Raw genomic sequence first — 27,435 nt, forward strand, 5'->3', positions numbered from 1 at the left:
AGTGCAGGTAGGGTGGAGAGGTGTGGGTGTGATATCTGAGGGGGACGCTCTGATGTTTGGGCTGGAGACGCAGCACTGACGAGAGGCGGAGCTGGAGGGCGTGAAATGTTTGTAGTGAGTAACGAAGATATCAAAGGGACAGTTTGGAGACAGAGGCGCGGCTGGCATGGTTTATACATGAACTGCTGCCAGGCAGGAGGAGAGGAAGAGCACAGAGGAAGAGCAGCCAGGTAACAACAGACGATGCTCAGAGCAGGATATGAACGCAGATGCTGCAACCTGGAGCAAATTCATCCATTTGCTGTTGGTGAACACTGATCAGGAAGTATGAACTGATCGGGCGCACACACGTGTCAGGCCACGAATGAACACACAATTATGAGTGAAGGCAGAGTGCTTTGAAAATAACTTTATTGTTTATAAGAAATAACAGTGAAAAGAAGACAACGTGTCACTGCTTACATTTGTTCCATTTCATTCTCCAGCGTATGGTTTACATACTGTAGCTATGTAACTGCAAATGCCACATCGAGTGTGTGTACAAACACACACATGTGCTTATATATACATACATACATATATATTTATATATGTATATATAAAATGACTGTGTGGAGGTAATACATGTTCTAAGATTGATGAGCCAGTATATTTGCAATAATTAACAGGAACTAGTGCATTCTTCTGACAAACCTGAAAACTCTGCAGTTACAAGATAAGCTTACACACAACAGAAAGAAAGAGCATCATCTTCAATTTGTCTTCTGTCATAATTTAAAAGATTCAAAAATAAAACATTTTCTCGACCCACAGTAGATCTGAGCTGAACCAGGTCTCAGACTCCGACCTGGTGTCTTTACAAACGTTCAACCTCATGTAGAGAAACTTTGCAAGATAGTCACAGTTTTATCAAAGAAAGCCTACTCAAAATGTAGAAAAACAAAGTACAGAACAAATTTAAGAGCTTATTTATATGGACACAACATATTCAAGCTTTTTTAAAATTTCCGTCCGTCATCGTCGCAGTTCAAGCACAGCTGCAAACAGCTGTCCTCAGTGGCCGAGCAGCCCGGTGCCTGGAGGAGGTCACAGTGGTTAGAATGAAACAAACACTGTGCGGTCAGACGCTGTGCCACAGTGACATGATGAACTGTATCAGATGAAAACATCTATCGGTTCATAATATACACTATGGTTTGTGTCGTGGTGACAAAATACACAGTTTATGGCAATATTTCTTTGTCTTCCACACAAGAATCACGAGCACGAAACAGCCGTCAGCTGCTCCAAACAAACCTCGACTCAAACGTTAGAACAGGCTTCCCCCGCAGCACGCCGTGTAAGAAACGCTCACACAGAAACATCTAAACATGTATAGCTTCATGCGTGGGCCACACACTCGACCCGCCGCCCAGCTGGAAACACTTCACACAGGTCGAGTTTACAGTAAAAGCACTATTTTGTGATGTGTGGTTATGAGACATGTCTTATATGAGAGTTTGGTCCTAACACCAGCTGTTTGTGAGTCCTTGAGTTTATGTCTGAAGGATCTCAGTCGTCCTCACAGTCCAAGGAGCTTGGAGAGAAAAGCGTCTGGACTTCTTTACGTTTCTCAAAGACGTTTCTAAGATCTCATCTGAGAAGCTTCTTCAGTTCTGAGAAGCTTCTCGTCTTCAACAAGCTTTCCAAGCTCATTAGACTTTATGCTGCTGCTGCCAACTTGTGGATGGGACTGGGAAAAACATGGACGCTGGCTACCTGCTGACGCGGGCAGGCCTGTCTCTAACAACACGCTGCGTTACGCTCCTCTGTGATTGTAACAGCGCTCATCATCAGACAACAAACACGTCTCGTCATACAGCAGCGCTTATGTGTCCACACATGTTCATACTCCCATCAGCTGGTTCAGTATCCAAGGATACTCTGGCATGCAGACTGGAGCAGCCAGTGCAGGGTGTCCAACTCCAGGCCTGGAGGTCCTGCAGGTTTTAGACGTGTCCCTGATCCAACACAGCTGACCTCCTCAACGTGTCCTGAAGTTCTCCAGAGGCCTGGTACTGAACTCATCATGTGACTCAGGTGTGCTGACCCAGGGTGAGATCTCAAACCTGCAGGCCCTCCAGGCCTGGAGCTGCCCACCCCTGACCTACAGCCAGCACTACCTGTGGCTCTCCTCCAGCTATTAGACAGAGGGCAGCTTTCAGATCTGAAGGCTGATTGCTTTATAGCGCATATACAGCCTGCTTAAGAACTTGGGACAGCCCACATGTGGCTCCTGTTTCCAACATGTGGGCTTGTTAGTAAGAAAGAGTTCCAACTAACGTGTTTCTCCACCTGCTCCAGATCCCAGCTGCAGTGGCCCTGTGCCCTACACTGTGACACACCATTATGTTTGAAGTAAAACAAGTGCAGAGGAAGCATGCTCACCTTTAAACCCCTCTTCAGGCATTCTCACTGTGAACAAAGAAGAACAGTTTAAGAAAGCAGTCCTTCTTTGAACCCAGCTGTAGTGGAAGCACACACAGGCCTACTGACCTTGATAGACATCATCCATTGCAGCGTAATCTGCTATTGGCTCATCAGCCTGCAGCCGAACAGAATACATTTGGAGGAAAATGACGTCAGGTTATGTTCGAGCGATTGTTGTGTGAGGATGAGGAGACTGTGTGTACCTTCAGACAGATGATGCTCTCCGGGATGATTCCCAGGCTTCCCAGTGTGGCCGAGTCGTCTGTCAGACTTTTTCCATCAATGAAGAGATTTTGGTCAAACGGCGCCACAGAGAAGGCGTGCATGATCTGGACAACGACAGGCACCGTGGGTTTAGTCAAACTGGCCCACTCACTGCTTTGTGTTCAGTAATCTGAGTTCCTCACTTGTATTTTCAGCTCTTTCAGAGTCTGATTCGCTGAAACGATGAGCGCCTTCTCTCCACGGAGCTTCCTGTGTCGCGTGCTCCTCCTGATTCCACCTGGTTTGGCCACGTTGGTCACAACACCAGCAGCAGCTGTGGGCACACTGCTGTCACTCAACTTTAGCCGTTTTGCACCGTCCTGTGACTGAAAGAAACAAAGTTTGTAACAGATTTGAGTCAAAGATACAAGTCTTAGGGAACAAAAGACTCAGGATATCTGTGTGCTGCTAGCAAACAACTAAAAGGGTTTTTCAAGGTCACGTGAGGTTTGAGAGCCGCCACAGGCAGACGTGTAAAAACAAACTCCTAGATTCACCAGCATCGTTACTCAGACATGTCTTGTAGCAGACTTGCACTATAATTCATTCATATTTCTCAGTTGTGTTAATGCAGAGAAGCTGATGCAGCCTCGTGCCTCTGCTGACAGCTTTGACTGAGTGTGATTACTGAGAGCTTTCTCTTGCAGACGCGTGGTGCTGGTGTGGTTACCTGGCTGAAGTCGGGGTCTTTCTCACCATCCAGTTTGGGATGTTCTTCCTTCTCCTCCTCTGCTTCAGAGCTGCTGACACTCAGCTCTGGTGCAGCCTCCTTTATCATCTACACACAGTTAAATAAGTGTGACAGGAGAGGCTGTTAGACACAGTCAGCGCAGCAGCTGAGAAAAACGTCAGCGTTTGAGGTAAAAGCTCTTTACTCTTTTGTCTTCAATCACTTTGCGTATGTAGATGGTGGCTTGGGTATACTCTCGGAGGTCCCTCTGCTGCTGGAAGAGGAAGCTCTCTCTGCACTCCCAGCACAGATCTGGACACAAACACATCCATTTGAAATGAATCAAGGACAAAAAGCATCACTGATGAAGTATCGGGCTCACAGGTCAACTGTGAACCAACCGATGTGACCTTCAGCACAGTTTGGCTCGTGATCTGTGGACAGCAGACAACCACGAGTGCTCACTGGTCCTTCAGCTGAACGAGCTGGTTAAACTGCCCTGCCTTATCTAAGGTGCTGTGGATCTCTGTACATGGAACTACCTCAGTGATCTCATTTTCATGCACGTTTTGTGACCTAACATGTGATAACTTGGATAAAGATCGGGCATCTGGAGTGACGCAGCCACAGGTTGTGAAACCTCACGTTTGTCCACATGCAGCATCCACAGCTCTATGTTATGATCATTAGAAACATTACAGTGGGATTTCATTCTTCTCTTCAGTTTGCTCGACCCTCTTCTCGACATACTTAACCCGACGTTGGACTCTTACCAGGCTGAGTGGTGTACTGGGTGGTGCAGCCACTCGGCGTAGTCCGTTTCAAGCAGTGGATGGAGATCGGCTGGTCCACGATGAAGAGTCTGCTGATCACGTCCCATTCGCTTGGCCACAGCAGAGCTACACTGTGCGAAACAACAAAATCATTTTTGTCAGCACACCACGAAAAACAAGCAGCTGAAGAGCGGCAGCAGGTAAGGCCTGAGCCATTAACCACACATCATGATTCGTTAGCTGCATGCTGACTTTTAATTGGCCATCCTGCAGAGACAATCTGCAACCTCTTTGATCTCGACTGCCAATCAAAATGCTGAGGAGCTCACGGACGTTTCCAAACAGGAAAACCACAACATGTGAATATACTGTTGGGAGTTTAAAACATTTTACAGGATGTAATGAACCTCTGTAAGAACGACATTTAAAGGTAAGACACAATAACTGTGGGGCAGGACTCACTGTTGTGCCTCTCCGTTAATGAGCGAGTCGTAGGTGAACATGAAGCCTCCGTGTGGACACAGCAGCAGCGTGTTGCTAACGTTGGACACGGGGGAGGACTTTGTGGGTCTCCTGTGTAAAACACACAAGAGAGAAAAACAGAAGTGAAACTGGAGAAAGGTGCAAACAGTCGAACTGCATCATCATAAAATCACTTTACTGTCAAAACAAACATACCTGATAAATTTTCTCCACTCATCCACAAAAAACAGAGGAACTACATAAAGCACATCTGTGCCCTGGGTACACAAACCAGAAAACAACGTCTGTGTTTACCTTCTGTCATCATTCAAACAGCATTACTCATATGCAGAGGGATTGGTGCTGAGCACGCGGTGCTCGGCTTACCTGAGGCCATTTGGTGAGCGCTGGTCGATTTTTCTCATGGAAGAGGTTGAGCAGTTGGTTCTTCTGGTCCAGGGCCATCATCTTACTGACTGCCTCGTTGTCCTTTTCCTCCTGCTCCATCGTCTGGAAAGACAAAACTAACCTTTCAGTTCCTCAGCTGACCAAATGGCACATCTACCAACTACCACCGCCTGGTGCTGGTGCAGAGCTCCATGTTCATTTGTAGGGGTTTAAAAAATGTTTCCGTTTGAACTAGAAAGTGCATCTTCTGAAGACACTGTGAATGCTTGAATCTGAATGTATGCACTGAAATGAATTAACTGCTGAATTTAAGTTAAAAACTTTGAATGAGATGAAAAAAACAGAAATTTTAATCTGAAAACAAAAGTGCTGAACTGCTAAAAGCTGACGTTTACATGGAAGAAGAAGAAGTTGGAAAACAGCTGAAAATGTTTTAAATGTAAATTAGAAAAACCTAATAAATGAGAAAAGAAATTTTAGAGTCAGAAAACATCTGAATGAATATTAAAAGTTCATACTCTTTGAATCACTGAATGAATAAAATGTGATCCCTCCACTTGGATCCACACAGTTTAAAAAGTTTACATCTCTGAGCTTTTAAAGACACGGTGTTGGACAGAGAACAATGATGGCGACGTTTTCAGGGTAAAATGATGGCTGTAGGTCAGGGGTGTCAAACTCAAATACACAGAGGGCCAAAATTGAAAACTGGAACAAAGTCGCGGGCTAACGTTAATATTTATTGAAAAAATAAATCTTCCTCCAGATTTAAGAATGAATCTCTTCTTACGGACTCAAACAAGTTTTGATGAAAAACTGAATATGGAACAAGCAAAGCTTAATACTAAACAACATATATATTAGCTGTATAATACCAGTAGGCCAGCTCATAGTAATTTGGTGTGGCTTCACGGGCCAAATGTAATTAGGCTGCCAGAGTTTGACACCTATGCTGTAGAGCAGACACTGTGGACACAGCAGCCGTGGAAAGAGAAGTGTTTCAGATGAATCTTGGCAGAGTGAGACAGAGCTAAGCAGGCAGGTGTGAGCCTGGTTGCTATAGTGACTGCACCCAGTGGCTCCATACACACGCACACAGACACGCGCCTCACTTCTGCTGCTTAAAATGAACAGAAACGTCAGGCCCTCAAAGGCATCCACACTATAATAAAGATGTAGAAGAACAATACTTTTCAAGCATTCACACTAATAAAGTGATATCAATTCATTAAATCCTCAATTGATTAGTGAATATAAATGTATTTTGCCAGAATCTCAGCTTAAAGCTCACAAAACTATTTCAACAACCTCCAAACAGCTAAAACAGTAAATGAGAGCAGGTACACGAGTTCCACACAAAGACGTAAACACAGAGTGTGGGTCGCACACAGACACGGCGTCGGGCTGGAAGCCGACAGCTGACGCTGCAGGTTTCATCACTCTGACTGACTAAACCAGCAACAGAAGAGCCAAACTACGCGTCACGTTACACAAACATGACTCTGACCTCGCCTGTTTTGTTTCCACCATGATAAAATCACACTTCCTGCACAGCTCTCTCTCTCTGTTCGCTTGCTTATTACACACCAGTCTGCCGTTGTGTTCAGCGTTCCTTCTTTTTTCTTTTCAAAATGACCTCTCACAGTAAAGCTTCATTTCTGTTGTTCAACACCAAAGAAATTTAAACTTTTTAAAATGATCACAAATTGCAAGACACCTACCCGTGTCTGTAATCAAATGTCTGTAACTGTGCTCTGCTTCAGCAGCATCAGCTAATGTTCAGCTGTTGATTCCTGGTTTTCTTTGATCGAATGCAGAACATTTTTAAGGTTACCTGCTATAAAAGGCAAATCTGCTTCCTGTTTCTGTGTTTTATCCTCAATACTGACACAGGCGCCTGCTGTGACGCTTTGGTTTACACATAGATATAAAAATATGAATCTGTACTGATAAATGATCAGAATTATAATATTTCTGACTGACTGAGTCAAAATGGAATCAAATCTAGAAATTGAATGTGATACCAAGCTCTATTCACTTGTAGCTCAATATTAAAAGACGGAAGTTGGTCAGCTGTAGTTATCATCAGAGGGACAAAATATTAATGTTTCAATATGATTATATCATATGTATTGAATATATTCAGGGCTCGCAAAATCGCTAGCCCGACATCCCAGGGCTAGCAATTTTTCTAGTCGGGCTACCAAAATCTATCTCTGCCCTGCCCGTCGGCCTATCGTAGGAAGGAAAAATATATGTCAATGCTTTTGCATTCTTTCGGAAATGTAGCTGGGTAATTATGTCATTGGCATCGGTGAGCCACTGTCAATATGTGACATATTGAAATCGCGTTTGAATTTGCGCTTGTTTTTTGCTTTCACTTTGCAATCGCTGAACTGTGTATAGAGAGCGACAGCACTGATTGGTGAGTGACGATAATTTGCGCACCAATTCCTCTGACATCATCTTATCAATCGTTAGCTTACTATGCAAACATGACAAGTGAAATCTCCTGCAGCTTAAACATGTGAGAGGTTGATCGCAGAGAATCGCTGAGCGTTATGTGAGTGCGTGTGTAAAAGCAGCAGGATATATATTTTAGTTCTGCTGAGCCAAATAAGACAGGTCAGGGTGAAGAAGTGACAAAACGGAAACGTTATGACAAATCAGACTATAAGGCAAAAAGAAAGTGCAGCTTTATGGTTTCATGGACAAAAGAATTTCTGTGGCTGCAATATGACGAGCTAAATAACCAGGGCTGCACATAAGTGGTCCACAGGTGCGCATTCGCTGTCAAAATAAAAAGAGCGCACAAGATAAGAAGTTGCAACGCGTGTTTGCGTACATAAGATTTTCTGGAGGAGGACAGACATTTGTTTAGAACTCTTAAAGATGTCGAAGAAGCTCCTTTAAGCAATTACTGTGATGTTCCTCCACCTCCAAAGAAATGTCAGAAGGAGTCCAAACCACAAAAGAAGCGTATTCTCGGAAAAGTGGTTGCAGGAGGTGAGCTGGCTTCAAACAAATGATGAACGCACAGAGATGTGGTGCGGAATGTGCCGTGAAAATCCCACTCTAGGACAAAAACAGCCTTTTATATGGACGCAATCGCGCGCTGCAACTTCTTATCTGGTGCGCGTCTTTTACTTTGACAGCGAATGCGCACATGCGGACCACTTATGTGCAGCCGTGTAAATAACATGATGTTCTGCCGGGTGTGTTGTTGGCGCCTTTGTTACTGGGACCAGTCATTTTAAGAAAGGCCCCCATTAGAACCCATGAGAAATGCAAGAAATGCATTATTGCTCAGTCTGCAATATCTTTCCCAGAACAAACACCAATTGCAAATAACAAACTAAAAATAAACCTGAAAATCAGTTTAAAACAGCTACTATGTTGCAAAGAGTGAACTACCACAGGCACAATGTAGCAGTCTTTGCAAACTTCAAAAAGCAAATGGCCAAAGATCTTGGTTCCACTTGCCTCTTACCTGTGACTTCAGTGGAAAATTCAGATTCAGGGTCTGACACAGACTGATTCATGTTCACAGTTCTTACAAGTTCATAGAAATTTATGTTCAATGAGAATCAAGTATTTGAGTTGATGATTGTAATTTTTATACAACGTTGTAATTTGTGTTTCAACTATTTTTTGATTAATGTTTTGTTTCCGTTACAATATTATACTTTAATGTATAATATTGTAACGGAAACAAAACATTAATCAAAAAATTGCTCTCTTTTTTATTCGGGCTACCAAAAATTGAACAGTCCCTGCCCGAAGGGCTACAAGGGATTTTGAAATTTTGCGAGCCCTGATATCCATCCATTCTTTTCCAGGAGGCTGTTGGGGAGCCTATCCCAGCTGTCCTAGGGTGAGAGGCGGGGTACACCTTGGACAGGTCACCAGTCTGTCGCAGGGCTAACACCCAGAGACAGGCAACCACTCGCACTCACATTTAGAGTTACCACTCACCCTATCCCACTAACTCCACGTCTTTGGACTGAACCCACAGAGACACGGGGAGAAGCAGCTCCACACAGAAAGACTCTAGTCTGATGGTGGAACTGGCAACAGTACTGTGTCACCATGCTGCTGTATTGAATATAGAATACCAACACACTGGTGGAAACCATCAATATTTCTGTGCATTAATCATGAAGGCTGTCCAGCTGATTTTAGTTTAAGGATTAGTAACACCAAACCATTTCATCTACTGTAAACAAATGTTCATGTTTAACCTGCTAGGACCTGCATCCACATGTGGACGTCAAATTTTGGGTTATTTAGACCAAAATGCTCAAGTTTGCTCTGCAAGGGCCTGATATGCACTTACAAGGTCATTAAACTGCTGCTGTTCTGTTGAAGTTTTAAATGAATATCCTCATATGTGGCTCTCGTTTTCTTAGAAACAAAAATCAGGTGATTCTTTGTTTCTACATTCATCAGGTCCCAATCAGCCCAAATATCAAAGAGAGATTAAAAATGCTGCCGTGGAAGAGTTCAGGTCTGAGGAGGTTAATGAACCATCAATCTACACAACATGAACTGTGTCTGACAAATTGTGATGCAGGCTTAAAGAAAATATCAAGCATAATGTAGTGACGACACAGGGGATCCGTGTGATGCACTAACCAGGCACTGCTGACAGGCCTCTTGGTCCTGGGTGAATTCTGGGGCTTTGGGGAAGTATTCCCGAAACTTGGTCCAAACTTCAGGTGACACCAACTTGCGTTCAGTTTCCAGAATACTCAGACCACCTACACAGTAGGTACATAAGAGTTATATTATGGATGCTAGCACAGCCATAACAGCAAACGTTGTTTTGTTTTTAAAGTGTTTAAACATCTGCATATCTAATAATTACTGCTGATGGTGGCAAATACCGTGACTGCAGACGATATCTTCATTAAAAGTCTTCATCTCGTCCTCAATGCACTCTGACAGCTCTGAGCTGAACTCTGCAAACAAACAGGTGATGCTCATAAAACCATGCTCGCAGATGAAAACATGGCTGCACATGTAGAGCATGACTGGTGCACACACAGTCACTGGACACTTTGCTGGTTACAATAAAGCTTGTCTTTTTCTGAAATACTCAGAACAGCGTGGCCGGCCCCTGTGCACATGTCCCGCTCAAAATAAACTCATCTTTCTCCCTCATTCTGATGTTTGCTTTGCACAGGTTGTCTTGGCCACGTCCACGTGGCTAAATCCACGAGTGTCTGCTGATTACACATCTGTGTCAACAAGCAGCTGAACACATGTACCTAATAAAATGGCCTTTGAGTATATTCAACAGTCTGTCTACAGTTGTGAACAAAAATCTATGAATTTTTTGGCTTTTCTGGCCATTTGAAAAAGATTTTATGAACAAGCAAATAAAAGCCCGTTTACAGCCTAAACACTCCTGGGGAGGTCTCTTTAGGGAAAACAAAAACAGGACAAGCATCAGAATCAGGTCAAAATCAACACTTATTATATAACTAATATGAGGAATATTATGTGCAGCAAATCTGCAAATGATGACTGAATGAAACACAGTAAACGTCTATTATTTTCAGTTTGGCTGACAGGTACAAAAACACAACAATGGAAGTGGAGGACACAGAGAAGGATTATTAGAACCTTTGCTGTTGTTGGTGTGTGGTCCCTGTCCATTGGTCTGGCTGTTGTGTGTGGTTTCATGTTCATCCTCCTCCAGCTGTTCCAAAGCCAGCTGCCTCCAGCTCCGCAGAGATGCTTTGCCTACCCAGAAACCTGCACCACTGATACACGGTGCAATAAAATAGACTTTTATATGGACTTAAGTCAAGACATTGATTCACCGACCTACACTTAGCCAGAGCGTGCTTACCTGAACGTGCGCTTCACCAGGTTTGAGATTTCCTTGTAATCTTCACTGAGCTGGTTCTTCAGCCGAAGCACTCTGCATCGTTGGCTAACACACTCTCTGCACAGTGACGACTCTAAACAAACACACAAAGTGACCTATACTGTTGTACAGAACACACAATACAGACAGATCTGTAGTATTTTCATATGCTAGTATACTCGTGAGTAGGGATGCAACGATACCAATTTTTTCAAACCGATACGATACCGATACTTGGATCTGAGTACTTACCGATACAGAGTACAAAAACCGATACTTCTACCACACACACACACACACACACACACACATATATACAATGAATTGGAAGACAGGTTTTATTTTATTCTCTGCCAATAAAAAATTAAATCTTAATAAAAATTATCACAAAAAAATTTCAAGTGAAAAATAATCACTTCTGTTAAATTATTGCAGAGTGTCCATATTGTAAACAAACAAACAAAATAACAAAAGTATTTGGCATTGACGAACGAACTCCCCATCTGCCCGTGGATCATCAGTCCACTGTGCCGTTAAACCGAGGACTGACATCGCGCACACACTGCTTGTCTTTACCTCTTCAGAAAGTTTTGGCACCATTATCTCCCTGATGTGTGGGCGGCTGGGAATTTCATATCGCAGCTCGAGTATGCTGAGAAGATCCTATGTTTTCCACGACCCGGATTGGCTGGTCATCCAGAGCGATAAAATGAGTCAGAGCCTCTGATATTTTAACTGCCCGTGGATTTTCTCTTGACATTTTTCATCACTTTTCCAAAACCTGAGTTAAAGTTGGCTGTTCCACACTGCTGACATTTTGTTTAGCCTAGCTACAGCAGCCTCCAGTTTCTCTTTTTTATCTGGAGCTGCCAGTCTCACTCGTCTAACCCTGTGCCTGTTTAGCGCGGGATGTCCCCCTAGTGGCCAATCTAAAAAACTACAACAGAAATGACAAGCCACCCTCTGATTAATGAAATAAGTTGGTATTGGTTCATGGTATCGGTTAACTTTTACGAGTATGAGTACACACACATTTTACAGTATCGGCCCCGATACCAGTATCGGTATCGGTGCATCCCTACTCGTGAGGTTACTGACCTCTGCAATAACTTGTTTAAACAAATGTTATCGGTTTGCTGCATTCTCAGGCACACCCTATCAGAAACTGTTTAAACACATTTAATAAACCTTATTTCAAAGTGAACAAGTGAATCTGACAGCTGTCGGCACTTGTCATCCTTACCAGTGGTAAATGTGTTGCAATGACACAGTTTGTGCTGAAACCAGATCATTTTGAGTATAATTTGAAACTCTTAGTTCACTTTTTAGTCTGACATGGTTAAATATGACAACGCTGGATGTGTAACTTGAAGAAATGAAACTATGACGGGAGCAGAAGCTCATGATTTGAAAAGTCTAACCATTCAGTCTAGGCCCTCCACCATAGCGTTCATACAGGAGTTGTGCAGCTTGCATGGAAACCTTCCTGGTGTCTCCCACTTTGTCTGGGTGAAGTTTGTCATGAGAACACAAGAAGCGGGAGCTGTCAATTTCTTTAGTGGCAGTGGAGTCATCGAGCCACTTCTTAAGCCAGTCAAGGGGGATGAACTCATACGGCTCGCCTGTACACAGAGAAAGCAGAGGAACACAACCATAAGGAGAAGATTCAGGCTTCTATTGTGGTAACAGCAGGTTCCCTGTACCTTATCCCAGACATACATGTGTTAACATTATCATGTTACGCATGCAAAATTACTCTTTCAGTTTGGTAGAAAAACAAAACCAAAAACCGACATGTTCAGAGGGACAGAGGGAAGGCAGGCTGGCACCGCTGCAGCTGGAGCACCAGAGATCACCTTTGCAGATAAATGATCACTGGCCTGTAAACCTGACTGTATGTGTGTGATGCAGGGGTCCCAGAACACAGGTGTCTCAGTGGTGCCAAAACCCAGGCAGGCATGTGGGAACACAGCCTGCACACCCAGTCCTATTACTGGTGCAGACGGTGGTGGACCTAGCAACGTTGCAGCAAGAGCAAGTGGTGATGTGGCAGATGGAGAAGCTGCAAGAGCAGGCTGAATCGTGGCTCAAGAGTTGGGAGTTCGCCTTGTAATCGGAAGGTTGCCTAGTCCTCCCTAGGCTGGACTAGTGAAAGCGCTACACAAATACAGGCCATTTACCAATCCTGGACGCAGTTTCTGCAGAGGCTAGCTGCTCGGTCTGCCTCCTTCTGGCACCGCTGCTGCTCCCCCTGGCTCCGGTGGGACTCTCTACTGGATCAGGGAGGGGGTGACCCCCAGGCGTTCTTGGAGGTTTGTTGAGTCACAGTGGAGGTGTGTTAGTAGCCCGAGGTGGAGTGGGTCCTGCAGCCGCTCTCAGCCTATCCGCAGCGGCGAAAGTCAGCTTCTAAGACGTCCAATGAGCAATAGTGGATTGGCTGTGGCTCTTCCCACTGATGCTTCCGGAAGGCGCTAATGTGGCCGGAGGAACAGGCCTATTCCAGGTGGCTGCACGGCAAGCTAGGCAGTTGGACTGTGCTCGAGCAGTTCGTGGAGGGGCTCCTGGCAGACACATTGGAGTGCGTCCACTGATGTCGACCAGCCAACTGGAACATCGTGGTATCGGGCGAGAGAATCGGTTAGGGAGCCACAACAGGTGGCAGGACATCGTCAGGAGGTGGCTCCGGGAGATAACACCACCGTGGTCACCACTGCCTGCACAGAATACCCCGTCTCTCTCTGCTGTTTCTTTATTGGTCTCAGCGGCTACAGACACTGGACCCCACTCACCGGGAGCTGCACGTACATCGGGCAGGAATGTCGCAGGTGCGGGCGAACAGGAGACGTTCGTCAACAGTGCCCAGGGATGAAGGTGGGGGAGATGTTCTGTTTTGCCAGCCCTCCAAAACCCTCCCCTTTGTCTGTGAGGACAAATGGGGCATACGGGATATGACAACTCTGGAGCGATGTCTCAATTTTATCAGCCGGGCATTCGTAGGAACGTGCTCTGGTCTGAGTCTTAGCTGGTGAACCAGCCGATCATTTTGAAAACGCCTTTGCACCCATTACCAATAACAGAGGTGCCGTGTGAACGCACTGGCATGGACCTCATGGAGCCATTTCAACGGAGTGCACATGAATATCGCATTAGTTCCAGTGGATTATGTGATGCGATATCCCAAAGCAATGCTGCTGGGCATAATTTCTGCAAAGAGTGTGGCATAGGCGATGCTTCAGGTCATCTGCTGAGTCAGCCCCCTTAACGAGCTACTGAGTGAGCAGGGCTTATCGTTCCCTGCTCACTAACTAATGAATTACTAGGCATTAAATCTGTTTGGGCCAACATCTACCACCCTCAGACCAATGGGCTGGTGGAGCGTCTGAATAAGACTTTAGAATCCATGAAGTTCATTCACGAGGAAGAACGCAACTGGAACCAGTGGTTAGGCCCTCTGTTGTTTGCAGTGCAGGAGGTGCCCCAGGCCTCCACGGGGTTTTTTCCCTTTGAGTTGCTGTTCATCAGGAAGCTACAGTGTTGTAACTAATTAAAGAAAAGTGGGAGGAAGGTCCAAGCCCAGCTAAGAATGAATGAAAGTACTCTATTACTCCCTTTTTGACCTCAAAGTTGCTCGCCGTGTGACGAGTTGACTATGAGTTGGTGCAGTCGGACAGGGGAGGTATGCACAAGTATATCAACTCAACCTCCTTCAAGCGTGGAGAGTGGCTGAAACTATTTCTCTGGTGAGCCTGGTGAACGAGAGAGACGAGCCGGAGATGCCAATTTCCACCATTACTCCTCCCTCCATTGTGATGATCAGAGAGCGGATGTGTTTTTCATTGCAACGGTGTTTTGCAGATATATTCTCCCCCATGCCCAGATATACCAAGTTCATAGAGCACTATCCTGTAACGTGCCCTGGTGTGAAGGTGCGTTCATAACCCTACAGGCTGCCTGAACATAACAGATAAATATTGCAGAAGGAATTCACTGAAATGCTGAAGACAGGAGTGATAGAGTCGCACGGTTATCCCATGTCCCGGGCCAACAAGCTCCTGGGCCAGTTTGTCACACTTCCATTCGACTTGTTTGGAGGCCAGGCTTCTTCCAATGTCTCATGGACCGCTCGCTGCATATTCTGCCTATGCGAATGACATTAACATCCATAGTGACACCTGGAGGGAGCATGTACAGCGGGTGCCCATGGTCCTGGAGTGCTTGAGGCAGGCGGGGCTCACCAGCAACCTGAAGAAGTTTTGAAGTTGAATGGAAGAAGGTACAGTATCTGGGGTAACCACCTGGGGTGTGCAGTTGTACCCACAGGTGCAAAAACAACAACTGTCGCACCCTGACCATGTCACAAGACCTAAAAAGAGGCGAGACGGTTCCTGGCTGATTACAGCTGCTGGTTCGTGCTGAACTTCACGGACCAGACCAGCCCCCAGTCTCACCCGAAAGGATGCCACAGATCTGGTCCAGTGGACAGAGCGGTGCCAGGTGGCATTTGTGCAGGGGAAGAAGGCTCTCTGTGGGAAGCCCCTGCTCCACACTCCTAACTTTTCCTTCCCTTTCTGCAGACTGACACCTCAAATAGAGTAGGCAGTTTTGCTCCTGAGGGTGGGGAGGGGGTGGGACCGCCCGGTTAAATCAGCCAGAAGCTGTCCGAGTAGGAACCCTGGGTGACAAGCTGGTGGGTGGTTGACTCTGTTATCACCTCCTGGGCCACCCTTTCACACTCTGTTTGGATCACAGCCCACTGCATTGGCTCCATCGCATAAAGCATGCCAACGTCCAGACCACCCATTGCTACATCCCAAGACGTGTGTGTTAACAGTACAGGGAGGGAATCTGTTGTACTAATAACTGTGAGATCAACAACATCCTATTCGTGGCCTGACGTGTTTGTGTGTGTGCATGTACGCATAAAATGTGACATAAATAATTATTCACACTGTGTAACAGGAATGCAAAATAATCAGGCAGCTCCACTGCCTTGGACTGCAGCTATCAATAGCAAACCTTGTTTAGCAGCACAGCACAAGTTCTCCACCTGCTTGAGTTTCTTTGTTGACCTTCTAGGCAACAGACACAGAACATAAAGACTAATACTGACAGCTGCAGTCTAACACAGTAGAGCTGGAATATGTCCAACAGTGGCACCACAGACTAAAGGTGGTATGGTTGTTTGTGACTCCATCGTGTTGTTTCGGGAGATGCTCGAGGAGCCAATAATATACCTCAACAGCCTGACGAAGTAGAGTTTACATTTGGGAAACAGCAGTGTGCATGTAAGAATACTTTGAACTGTAACAAACATGTGCACACTCTAAGTGTTTCTGTTAAGTGGACTGTGGATGATTGAGGCATGATTTTACCGACCGTCTCTTGCGGGTAAAAGCTTGTAGAGCTCCTTCACCTCTTCATGCTTAGCCTTGCCCTTATCCACACTCTGTTTTCTCATGTCAGTCATCTCACTGCACCATTCCTCAAACTTATGGTTGTCTTGGTCTACCAACCTCTGAAGAAAGGCTGTTGGTCAGAAAAGAGAAAAGACAATCAGACATGCATCACACAGGTCTGCATTTGTTTTTACCAATTGTAGAGGTCATGCAAAAATCAATTCAAGATCGACACACCTGGCACCTCCACATTACTCCTGAGAGGACCTGAGCTTTCCTCCTGCTGGACCTTATACACCAGCATGTATGCATTTCTGGAGCAGTGATAGCCTTTACTGCACTTTGGTTTTTTTGTCTGGGATTTTACCGTCTCAGCTAGGAAACAAGTGGAGTAAAGAAGAAAAACAACTATGAGAAGGTGTATACGTCCCTCAGGTGGTAAAATTGACAATGCATTTGCAAAACAAACAAACAAACAAACAAAAAAGCTGGTCCACTGTTATTAGGCCCTGAAGCCAGGCCTGGGGTACCCGGAGGCCAGTGCCATGGGCCCGGCTGGGCGCAGCGGCACTGGGTGGCGCAGAGGGCATGGAAAAAACACTTTGACTGCCTTGAAGAGTTTCTGGGAAACCATCAGGCGACTCAGGAGTGGTGCTCAACCCACATTGTGTATAGAGTGGGTGGAGCTCTGCTGGCTTCAACTGAGGATATTGTTGGGCAGTGGAAGGAATACATGGAGGAGCTCTTTAATCCAACTGACATGTCTTCTGTGGAAGCAGAGTCCGGGGACGAGAGCGACGCTTTGACTATCTCCGGGGGCGAGGTCACTGTTAAACAACTCCTCGGTGGCAGAGTTCCTGGGTGGATGACGTTCACCCCGAGCTCCTTAAGGCGCTGGATGTTACAGGACTGTCTTGGCTGACACAACTCTACAATGTTGCGTGGAGATAAGGGGCGGTACATTTGGATTGGCAGACCTGCGTGGTGGTTCCCATCTTTAAGAAGGGGGACCAGAAGCTTCAACTATAGGGGGATCATTCTCCTCAGCCTCCCGTGAAAGTCTAAGCCAGGATGCTGGAAAGGAGACTCCCTCCCCTAGTTGAACCTCGGACACAGGAGCATCCGAGGTTCTGTTATCTTCCTGGTCACAGATCACTGGACTAGAGTGGGGCCATATGTAAAGATTTTCCAACCGACAATCGTCAGTCCAATAATCGGTGATGAGCGATACGTTCACGCATGCGCGGACCTTTTGAATGGCGGAGTAATGTAATCATGCACGGACTGATTTGGGCGTTTACAAGACAGAAGTCCAAACATGGACAAACTAATCTCCCTCCAAAGTTTGGGCTGTCAGCGTTAATGCCGTCATCATGATTAAAACTTTTAACGCGCTCAACCCATCTGGAGCGCAGAATGAACAAACTTGGGACAAACTGTCTGAAATGCATTGACAGAGATGGGTTGGGTTAACTGTTAATTGCGTTAGTCACATTAACGCTGACAGCACTAAAAAAAAAAAATATATATATATGTATATATGTATATATATATATATATATATATATATATATATATATATATATATATATATATATTAATTAATCTGCCCATTTGGGCTGAAAGAGGATATAACCAAAGCTGTGTGCCACTTTTGCAGACGTATAGTGCGAGCAAAGGACTCAAACATGACCAACTTGCACGACCACGTACGTGTCCACCATCCGGCTGAGTGTGCGGCTATCACCAGCTTCTGCAGCAACAAGCATTTGGGCGCACTCTGAGGAGGCTGCTGTTAAAACAGCGCTATTATTTGTTTTTTCTGTTGACTGTTTCTATTAGCTCCATCATTATTAGCAAACTTACTCATGGGCAAATAAATAAATAAATTGCCTTTGTGAAAATGATCTCCGATGGGCTCAGCCTATCGGCGATATATTTGTCCAATCGCCCCATCCTACACTGGACCAGCTCTTCCCCCTCTCGAGGATACTTGAGGGTGCATGGGAATTTGGCCAATCAGTGTACGTGTTTTGTGGATTTGGAGAAGGCTTTCAGCCCTGTCCCTCGGAGTGTCCTGTGAGAGGTACTTCTGGAGCATAGAGTGTCTGGCCCCTTATACAACCGTTCCAAGAGCTTTGTCCACATAGGGTTAGTTATATATGTTGGACTGGTTCCCAGTGGGTGGACGAAAGAAAGAACGAGATCGTGGCTACAAAAAGCAGAAATGAGCTTCCTCTGAAATGTGTCTGGCCTCTCCCTTAGGGACAGAGTCAGGAGTTTGGCTCAGAGTAGAGCAGCTACTGCTCCACACCAAAAGGATGCCTCCTGGGTGAAGTGTTTCAGACATGTCCCACTGGGAGGAGACCACGGGGCAGATCCAGGACACGCTGGAGAGATATAATCTCTTATATATATATATAATCTCGGTAAGATATAATCGCTTACCGAGGAATGCCATGGTGCTCCCCCAGACAAGCTGGAGAAGGTGGTTAGGTCTGGGCTTCTCTGCCCAGACCCAGGTGAGCAGAGGAAAATGGATGGATATACATTAGAAATAATATTTGGCAACAATAACATAACGTTACATGGGGATTTCACAAAGGTCCTACTGAAGTGTCCCCATTTCCATGCTACTTACTACGTACCAATGTCCTCCTCAATACCAAGCTGTAGCTTTTTGCCTTCCATCTTTTCAATTTCCTCATCGTTGAATTTGTACCAGTCGCCAGTACGAGCATCTTTCACGTGGGCGATGTAGTGGCCGGAGTAGGCACTGATTCCCCGATGAATCAGCACTGCGCTCAGTTCGTAGACACATTTCTCATCTGGCGAGACGGACAGACATAACATTATAACTCATGTTATTGGGCAGTAAGACACTCCTCAACTAGGGATGCACCGATACCGATACTGGTATCGGGTATCAGGGCCGATACTGTAAAATGTGTGTGTACTCATACTCGTAAAAGTTAACCGATACCATGAACCGATACCAACTTATTTCATTAATCAGAGGGTGGCTTGTCATTTCTGTTGTAGTTTTTTAGATTGGCCACTAGGGGGACATCCCGCGCTAAACAGGCACAGGGTTAGGCGAGTGAGACTGGCAGCTCCAGATAAAAAAGAGAAACTGGAGGCTGCTGTAGCTAGGCTAAACAAAATGTCAGCAGTGTGGAACAGCCAACTTTAACTCAGGTTTTGGAAAAGCGATGAAAAATGTCAAGAGAAAATCCACGGGCAGTTAAAATAACAGAGGCTCGACTCATTTTATTTCTCTGGATGACCAGCCAATGCCGGTCGTGGAAAACATAGGATTGCACCGTCTTCTCAGCATACTCGAGCTGCGATATGAAATATAATAAATAAACAGAAGTGTTTATTTATTATTCTGAAAGCTCGAGACAGTGCCAATAGTTCAGTGATATTTTGTTAAATTACAATGTGGAGACTCTGCAATAATTTAACAGAAGTGCTGATTTTTCACTTGAAATTATTTTGTGGTCATTTTTATTAAGATTTTATTTTTTATCGGCAGGGAATAAAATAAAACCTGTCTTCCAATTCATTGCATTTGTGTGTGTGTGTGTGGTAGAAGTATCGGTTTTTGTACTCTGTATCGGCAAGTACTCAGATCCAAGTATCGGTATCGTATCAGTTTGAAAAAACTGGTATCGTTGCATCCCTATCCTCAACCATACAGAGATGTAATCACTCAGCCCAGATTCAGAGGTCTGTGCTGGGCCCCTTCAGGTTACCAGTGTCTACATACATAATGTGTCTGGGGCCACTTCAGAGACAGGCTGCAAGTGAACTTTGTCACATGTCACTTTGTTAAAGTGCAACAACTGGCAGACAACAGCTGATGTATTTATTTAGGTAGCTCAAATACACAGGTGCAATCCACATTTGCTCTATGCTACAACTGGGTGTGAACTAATGTAGCTGTCAACGTGTAACTGAATCACTCAAGACAGTTGTTTATCTATAAGCTCGACCACATTCCTGTTGTGTAGCTGCCACAAGCCAGTGGGAACTGTTGGATCGGTGTGGCTGCTTTCTGTGGCACACAGAGATACTGCTCATACCTTGCTTGTCTTCTAGGAAAGGCCCCATGTCCAACTGCTCTGGAAAGCTGATGAAAGAGTTGAGCTTCTTCTTGTGGCCTGTTTGTCTGGAGGAGAAAACACATGTCAGTGAATCCTCTGACCTCAAGACAGAAGAAACCAATGACATAAATAGTTTAAGTAATTAATTCCAGCTAGTTTCCTTAAAAAAAGTGACTTTAAGAGATTTAAAAAAAGATTTTAATACTGCGATGTATTTTAGTTTAGACAGTATAAAAGGTGAACACAGCTACTCCAGCATCATCCATTCGACTCTGAAGTCTCAAGATGAGCCATCTTGGTTTAAAACACATAACAGATGTCACATGGAAGAGTGGGCCGGCCTGTGAAACTGTTCATTTCATGGATAATCCTACTTTTGAAAGCATAATGTGATCAGGATCTACAAAACTTAAGTTTTCATTTGTTGTGATCCAAAGTGAGTGAGCAGCACACAAACATTTTCCTCAGACTTCTCTTTATAGAATAAATCCTTTAGGTTTCTTGGCTGCCCCTTGTCAAGTCAAAGCTTCAGATCACAGATCGTCTACAGGACTGAGTTATTTAGGCTGGCGAGGATGACCATGATGACCATGACCGTGCTTCTCTTTAGACACTTCTTGGCTGCCTTCTATTCTAGCTGGGTCGTAGGAGATTAAGTACTTAATTCATTCAATGACATCCAAATCAATTGATTACTTTTATGTAATATTATTATTTAGTTGATATCCTGCCCCCATTTAAATGAAACCACCATAAAAATACAGAGTGATGGCTGACCTATCGAAGACAAAGCGCATGAGCTGCAGGTTGAGGGTTGGAGGAAGGCTGTGCAGCTTGATCCTTCGGGTGGCATTCTGCTTACTCTGACACGTCTCACAGAAGTAGCGGTTTTCCCCATCCAGCTTCTCCTCCTGCAAAGGTGGGTGCAAGGAAAATGAAGTCAGAACATTTAAAAGGCAATGAAATTCAAACTGGGCAGATCTAATATTTGCTAACATGTGACTGATGTTGATTTTGAACAAACTAATGCAATAATGTCATCTACAAACTGAGTGTAGCTGAATGACAGGTACCTTTAAGAACTCGGTGACACACTCGGTGAGGCTCTTGTGGCCCTGGATGTTCAGCTCTAGCTCGTAAAACCGCGATGGAAGAGCAGACGAGCGTCCACACTGGTTACACCTGATGAACAGCCAAAACAACAGCACCTCTGCTTTATGCACGCTCAAAAATGTCAGCTGGCTCATTTTTGAGATGAATGTTTTAAAGTTTGGGGGGAAAGTCCTGAAGTTTTTCAGCTTTTACCAGTTTTTTAAAATACTTACTAAGCATCTCATTCTTCTTCAAACCAAAACCAGAAAACTGCTGAGCACCTTTGAATGATTCATGTTGCAGTCCAAATGCTAACGCTAATATAAATATGCACACACACTAAGCCACACCTGTGAAACCCCTCCTAAAACAGAACATAAAGAACTATTTCCAAGAACTGTAAACATAAACAAGCAGCACATCTGTGTGCAACAGGAAACCTCCTGTCTTCCTTATTACTGCATTCTGACAGGAACCAGCCCGACACACAAATGTCCCATGTCCAAATCACTGTATAGTTCTGTGTCAGTCAGAAAAGCCATTGTATACCGTTCTTATGAGCCAAGGCCCAACAACTCACTCACAGTTGGGTTCAAACTACAGTTCTGTAAGGGTTAGCATTTTATGAAATGCTTGTATACCATATATACTGAGTTTCTGTTATTAGCTAGCTAACATAAACTAATTTGTATGCAACCTACCAACCACTGTAACGTGATGTAATGTTCTGTGCTGACACTAAACATGTTCTAAGAACATGTTCTCCACACGTCTTAGAGCTTCAGCTGCACAGACAGAGTCCATCTACGTCAGGTCTGACAGCAGAGGTGTCAGTGAGCATTTACACGTGTTAGCAGTCACATGTGAAAAACAAATCCACACAAAGCAGTACTCTATTGAAACAAGTGTAAGTAATAAGAAGCCTTACACAGTAACGTAGGAGAACTGTCCACAGAACTGCAGCTGAATGACGTTCCGCAGGTTCGGGTTCTTCTGTTTGGACAGTGTGTCCTCCAGCAGAGACAGGAACAGCTTCGAGAACTCCTGGGCATCCTGAAAATAAAGCCTCTGAAGTCAGTAGGACAAAAAGCAGAGTGCGTGTACGTTCCTAACAAGCTTCAACGCCAATATTTGCTATGAGCTCCTTTATTCTTCAACACATTCTCAACTCTTAGGCAAATGTTCTCTTGAGTGTCATTTGTAGACGTGTTTGTAATCGGCTGCTCGTCGTTTTTACTGCTAGAACTGCAGCTACTGAAACACAGAACACCCACTAAGAACGTTCAGCGAGTAAAATTCATTTCACTTCGACCTGCAACAAACGAACGCGACGGCCACATCTATGGAACAGTGCGCTTTAATGTTTGCATGGATCCAGTTTAACGTTTGGAGCTCGGATGTGCAGCCATGACCTTAGAAACAAACAGCAGCACCAAAATACACACTCGGCCATGAACTAGTTCACTGGAATTAAGATGTTTATTTTACCATTGTGTCTGCTAAATCAACAGAACAGCCACTTTCTGCAGCATTGACTGCACGTGCTCTGTTGCAGCAGTATTGTATTTTGTGACCTCGGTTCTCTGAAAATGTCTGACTGGAGTGGGTGACACATTTTCTGTGGAGGAAGCCTCCAATGACCCATGAAGTAGCTGTTTTAGATTGGTCACATGATGTCAGCGCCACAGTTAGGGAGTTAATCCACACTGGTTGACCTGACTTTGTAATACAGCCCACAGTTCTGGAGGTGACTTACCTTGAAAACAAAAAAACCTTAAAAAAAACCAAACACCTAAAAACATAAAATACAGCAAAATAATTGACTATATCTGGGTTTTTTCTTCCTGATTCACTGCTAAGTGTTGATATTATTCAATCATAAAGTAATTTGCACATGGCTCTTATGGGAACCAACTGTGGCTTCTAACAAAATGTCTAAAAATACAGTTTTGCCAAGTTCCTGTTATGTGTACAGAACAGTGATTCATCCTGTAAGTTATATGTGCTTTTTAATGCTCGAGTGAGTCACAGATCAGTGTTCAGTGGCTTAACAAACATTCCTTTGAAAATGTTCAGGTACAAAGACTGGACTGAAACAAAAGCAGTGTGCAACAAACAACTTCAGATAGTCTCAAAAGACATTGTGAGATCATTTTGCCTGGCTCCAGATAAATGGGACTGAATGTACCTGTTGCTGTCCTGTGTCCAGACCAAGTGCTTTCACTAGCCCTGAAGGGTCGATGTACTTTCTGTTGCTATTCTGCAGGAGAGCGAACAGATACTGTAGATGCTCACAGATGGACTGGGGCTCGTAATCTGAAATAGACAGAGGATAAGCCTTCACAGTATACTGTATATGCGCTGTCACAGTAGCTAACATAAAAACTTTTGCTTTAAGCACATTATGTCAGTTACTTGAAAATACATTCAAAACAGTAGAAAGAGTACGAGTCCAGCAGAGCATTGGGCCTTTCACATTTCACACAAGAAAGTTTGAATTTTGCTGTGTGCTCGCCAAATACCCCGAGCTGCTCTCCAGTGCATCCATCAGAGTGAATGTGAGATGCCTCTTTTCTTCTAGTACCTACTCGACTGTATTCTACTCCGTGTTGGTTGTCCGTGAAGTGATGGTGCATGTAATGATCAGTCTTTCTGTCACACACTCACACAGCGAAGTGCAACTGGGGCAACTCAGGGTTCAGTATCTCGCCCAAGGACCGTCCACACAGACCAGAGAAAGCAGGACTGCAGGAGCCAGGGATTGATCCTCCAACACTGGGATTGGTAGAAGACCCACTCTACCACCTGAGCCCCAGGTGCTTTACAAGAAAAGTTACATTTACTCATACATTCACAAACAGCTTGATTCACACACAGCCAATTTACAATCTAACAACCAACCCTGTGTTTGTACTTTGGGTAAAAACCAGTATGGGAAATGGACTGGTTCTTATACAGCATTTTTCTACTCTGAGCACTCAAAGTGCTTTACACAACTCATTCATTCACCCAATCACACAAGCACTTTTTCCTAATAGGTTACTAAGTGCTTTCTAACTAGCATTCGCACAGCATTAATACTCTGATGGACACATCGGAGAACAACATGGGGGTAGTATCTCGCCCAAGGATATTTGGCATGCAGACTGGAACAGACTGGGATCGATCGAACCACCAACCTTCTAGCTACAGCCACCAGTATCAGTAGGAATCTATGAAAGCACAAGAACAAGTGCCAACTACTGCATACCGATGTGTGTACTACGCTATTTATATGTACAACAAGCAACAACACCTTTCCAAATCTGGCTAAAACCTGCCGAGTTTACTTGGAAAACAAATAAAAACACAGAAGCAGCCCAGGATTTAGTTTTGACTTATACCAGACTCAGTGTCATGTTCCTCTGCTCTTGAATTTTGGCACTGATAGAGACTCCTACGCAGCTCCAGGTTGTGGAACCATACTTGCAGAAATGTGTTGACGTAACATGTTGCACCAAGGTTGGTCAACCCAACAAATGTGTTCTAGAAAGGGGCAGAGAGAGAGAAATAACCTTATCTTTACACATACTGTTTCTACATGTGGCCAGGACTTGGACTGTCAATCATCAAGCAAGGCAGCCAAAAAAAGGCCATGTGAGAAAATCATTTGCAGTACCTTTTCTCGACGTTCTGAATTTGGGTCATCGATACTGTGAAAAGCACTTTCATCAATTTCTCCAAGCCATGCCTGTTCACCAATACCAACCAGGCAGTTGGGATTCCCTTTGCAGTTCCTCCTGGAAAAGCAAATTAATGCTATTAACTTTACTGTTTCACACTTTAGCTACATTGCTCTTAAACAACGCACAGTTGACAAACACAGCCACCCACACATTTAGAATAGAATAGAATAGAATTCAACTTTATTGTCATTGCACATGTCACAGGTACAAGGCAACGAAATGCAGTTTGCATCCATCCAGAAGTGCTTTAGCCATGATATAGATATATTACAAATATATATTAGCAATAATATAGATATATTTGTATCCAGGTAGGGGCCACGGGGTGAGATCAATAATGGTTTTTGTAGCGCAAGCATAGAAACAGTGCGGACCGTAACAAGACACTAGCAAAGTGTCTGTGTGCTAGGCTGAGCCAAGTTGGGCAATGTCAAATTCGAGAGTGGGTCTTCATTAGCTTTCCTACAGTCTATAAAACTGCTCCAGACTTGATGCTTGTCCGCAAGCGAGGGAGCAGCCGACCATTAAGCCTTTAACTAATCTGAATATAATGTAGTTCAACAAATGGGGTATTTTCACTAACACGCGCTATCACAACAAACATTGTTTAGAAATGTTGATACTGTACCTGCAGGCACCTCTTTTGCAGGCCGGGAGGTTGATTCGGTATGCTAGCTCTATATGCTCCTGCCTGATTTCTTCTGGTTTCACAGTTTCCACCCAACGCCAAGCCGCTTTCTCCAGCTGTACGCGAGGCGCCATAATTCTATAGAGTAACGTTAACCTCTGCCACACATATGACACGAAAAAACCCCAAAAGACTCAGGCTAACTAAAGTGGAAACAGGAATGCTAAAACTGTCGGCTAGCCGGAGTTATCGCTGGCCGTGGCTTGTTTCTTGAGCAACCTCCAGGTAGCCAGCTAATGCTAGCGTTCTCTCATAACTCTGTTGAACATAGTTGTAAGTCCATGAGTCCACAACGTAACAACGGAAAGGTTAATAAAAGACGGCAAACTACCACTAACAGTATTTGCAGGGTAACGCCAGAAAAACAACACTCTTACTACGGTTAGCTAGCTAGCTAGCTAAAATGTAGCCCGACCGGCTGTGCTAGCAAGTCATTTTCCTCTGTACTTTCTATTTAACGCTCTCTAACGCTAACGTAGCAAGTTTATTGTGTTAAGGTCAAATTTCTCGAACCTTTCATACGTGCAGCTGCTTCACCAAAAGTATTTATGTATTTTCACATTTTATTCACGGTTTATTTTAGATTTAGCGCCCTTGCGTCAGTTTATAAATAAATTACTTCTCCGCTCAAAATCAACACGACGTCAAAATGTGACGTAGCTACTCTTCGGAGGAGGGGACACGCGGACACCGGCAGACGGGCCTGCTCTCTGCACAAATGAAGGGAAAGCGTCAGTTATGAGTTCACTTCAAAAAGCTGCTGCCTGTGGTGTCGACGCGGTGTTTACTCCTCGGATACTGTAATTCTGAAATGTCTGTCTGAATGGGACGGAAACGCGCTGTAAATATAGTTAGACCGAAGCCTGTCAAGCCTGCATGCGTGTTTGGCACTGATGTTGTTTAGCCAGGGGTTAATGTGGGATACGTGTGTGTCTGTGTGTGTTAGAGGTGGCCAAAAAAGAGACATTATATACTTCAGTGGGAGGTGAGATGCTTATTAAAACATTCTGGTAAAAGTATTGATTAACTTTTTTACTCAAGTAAAACTGAAAGTGCAGGTTCTGAAAAATAGTCAAAGAAAGTAAAAAGTAGGACGTTTCTGTGCAGAACTGAAGCTTGTGCTGTATTAATCTAATAAAATGATATTAGTATATGGTGCTGTGTTCCAAAAGGATAACTGGAGGTGAGCCTGAGGAAAGCAGGGAGGTTCACACTACTTGCTGCAGGGTCCTCCCCGCAGACTGAGGCCACCACACAGCTGAACACTTCACTCCATATTATACATAAATGACACTTTTGCACAATATTCATCTGCTGACTTTCTCTATATGTTATACTTATATACATACACACATATACACATGTGTATGTATATTTGTACATACATTCATGCCATTCATTGCATATTTTTTTTAATATATTTCTTATATTTTATTTATTTATTTTTTGTTTCTTATATTTTGGACACCACTGTTTGTGAAGCTTGCACACAAGAATCTCACTG

General features: G+C 44.3%; 1 protein-coding gene across 2 annotated transcripts; it reads right to left on the bottom strand.

Annotated features, from left to right (window-relative positions):
- Positions 1-400: 400 nt before the first annotated feature.
- Positions 401-26,603, bottom strand: usp48 (ubiquitin specific peptidase 48). 2 transcript variants are annotated; one of them, XM_087850463.1, is made up of 27 exons: positions 25,872-26,602; positions 25,177-25,297; positions 24,902-25,043; positions 23,707-23,834; positions 22,447-22,571; positions 21,500-21,608; positions 21,204-21,337; positions 20,406-20,491; positions 18,966-19,145; positions 16,555-16,692; positions 16,298-16,447; positions 12,343-12,543; positions 10,904-11,015; positions 10,675-10,814; positions 9,933-10,007; positions 9,682-9,806; positions 5,026-5,148; positions 4,855-4,916; positions 4,639-4,749; positions 4,177-4,307; positions 3,609-3,715; positions 3,404-3,511; positions 2,877-3,059; positions 2,673-2,798; positions 2,536-2,584; positions 2,428-2,454; positions 401-1,076 (listed from the first exon to the last, which is right to left on the bottom strand). In XM_087850463.1, exons 1-27 carry the CDS (start codon positions 26,003-26,005, stop codon positions 1,054-1,056), a joined length of 3,150 nt encoding a protein of 1,049 aa, XP_087706589.1. In that variant the 5' UTR covers positions 26,006-26,602; the 3' UTR covers positions 401-1,053. The 2 variants fall into 2 exon arrangements, with proteins under 2 accessions (XP_087706589.1, XP_087706588.1); XM_087850462.1 differs by lacking the exon at positions 401-1,076 and having other exon boundaries at positions 1,088-2,454; positions 25,872-26,603.
- Positions 26,604-27,435: the final 832 nt, after the last annotated feature.

This window comes from Neolamprologus brichardi, chromosome 13 (genome assembly GCF_056152115.1).
Source record: "Neolamprologus brichardi isolate AB-2024 chromosome 13, ASM5615211v1, whole genome shotgun sequence".
Lineage (NCBI taxonomy): Eukaryota > Metazoa > Chordata > Actinopteri > Cichliformes > Cichlidae > Neolamprologus > Neolamprologus brichardi.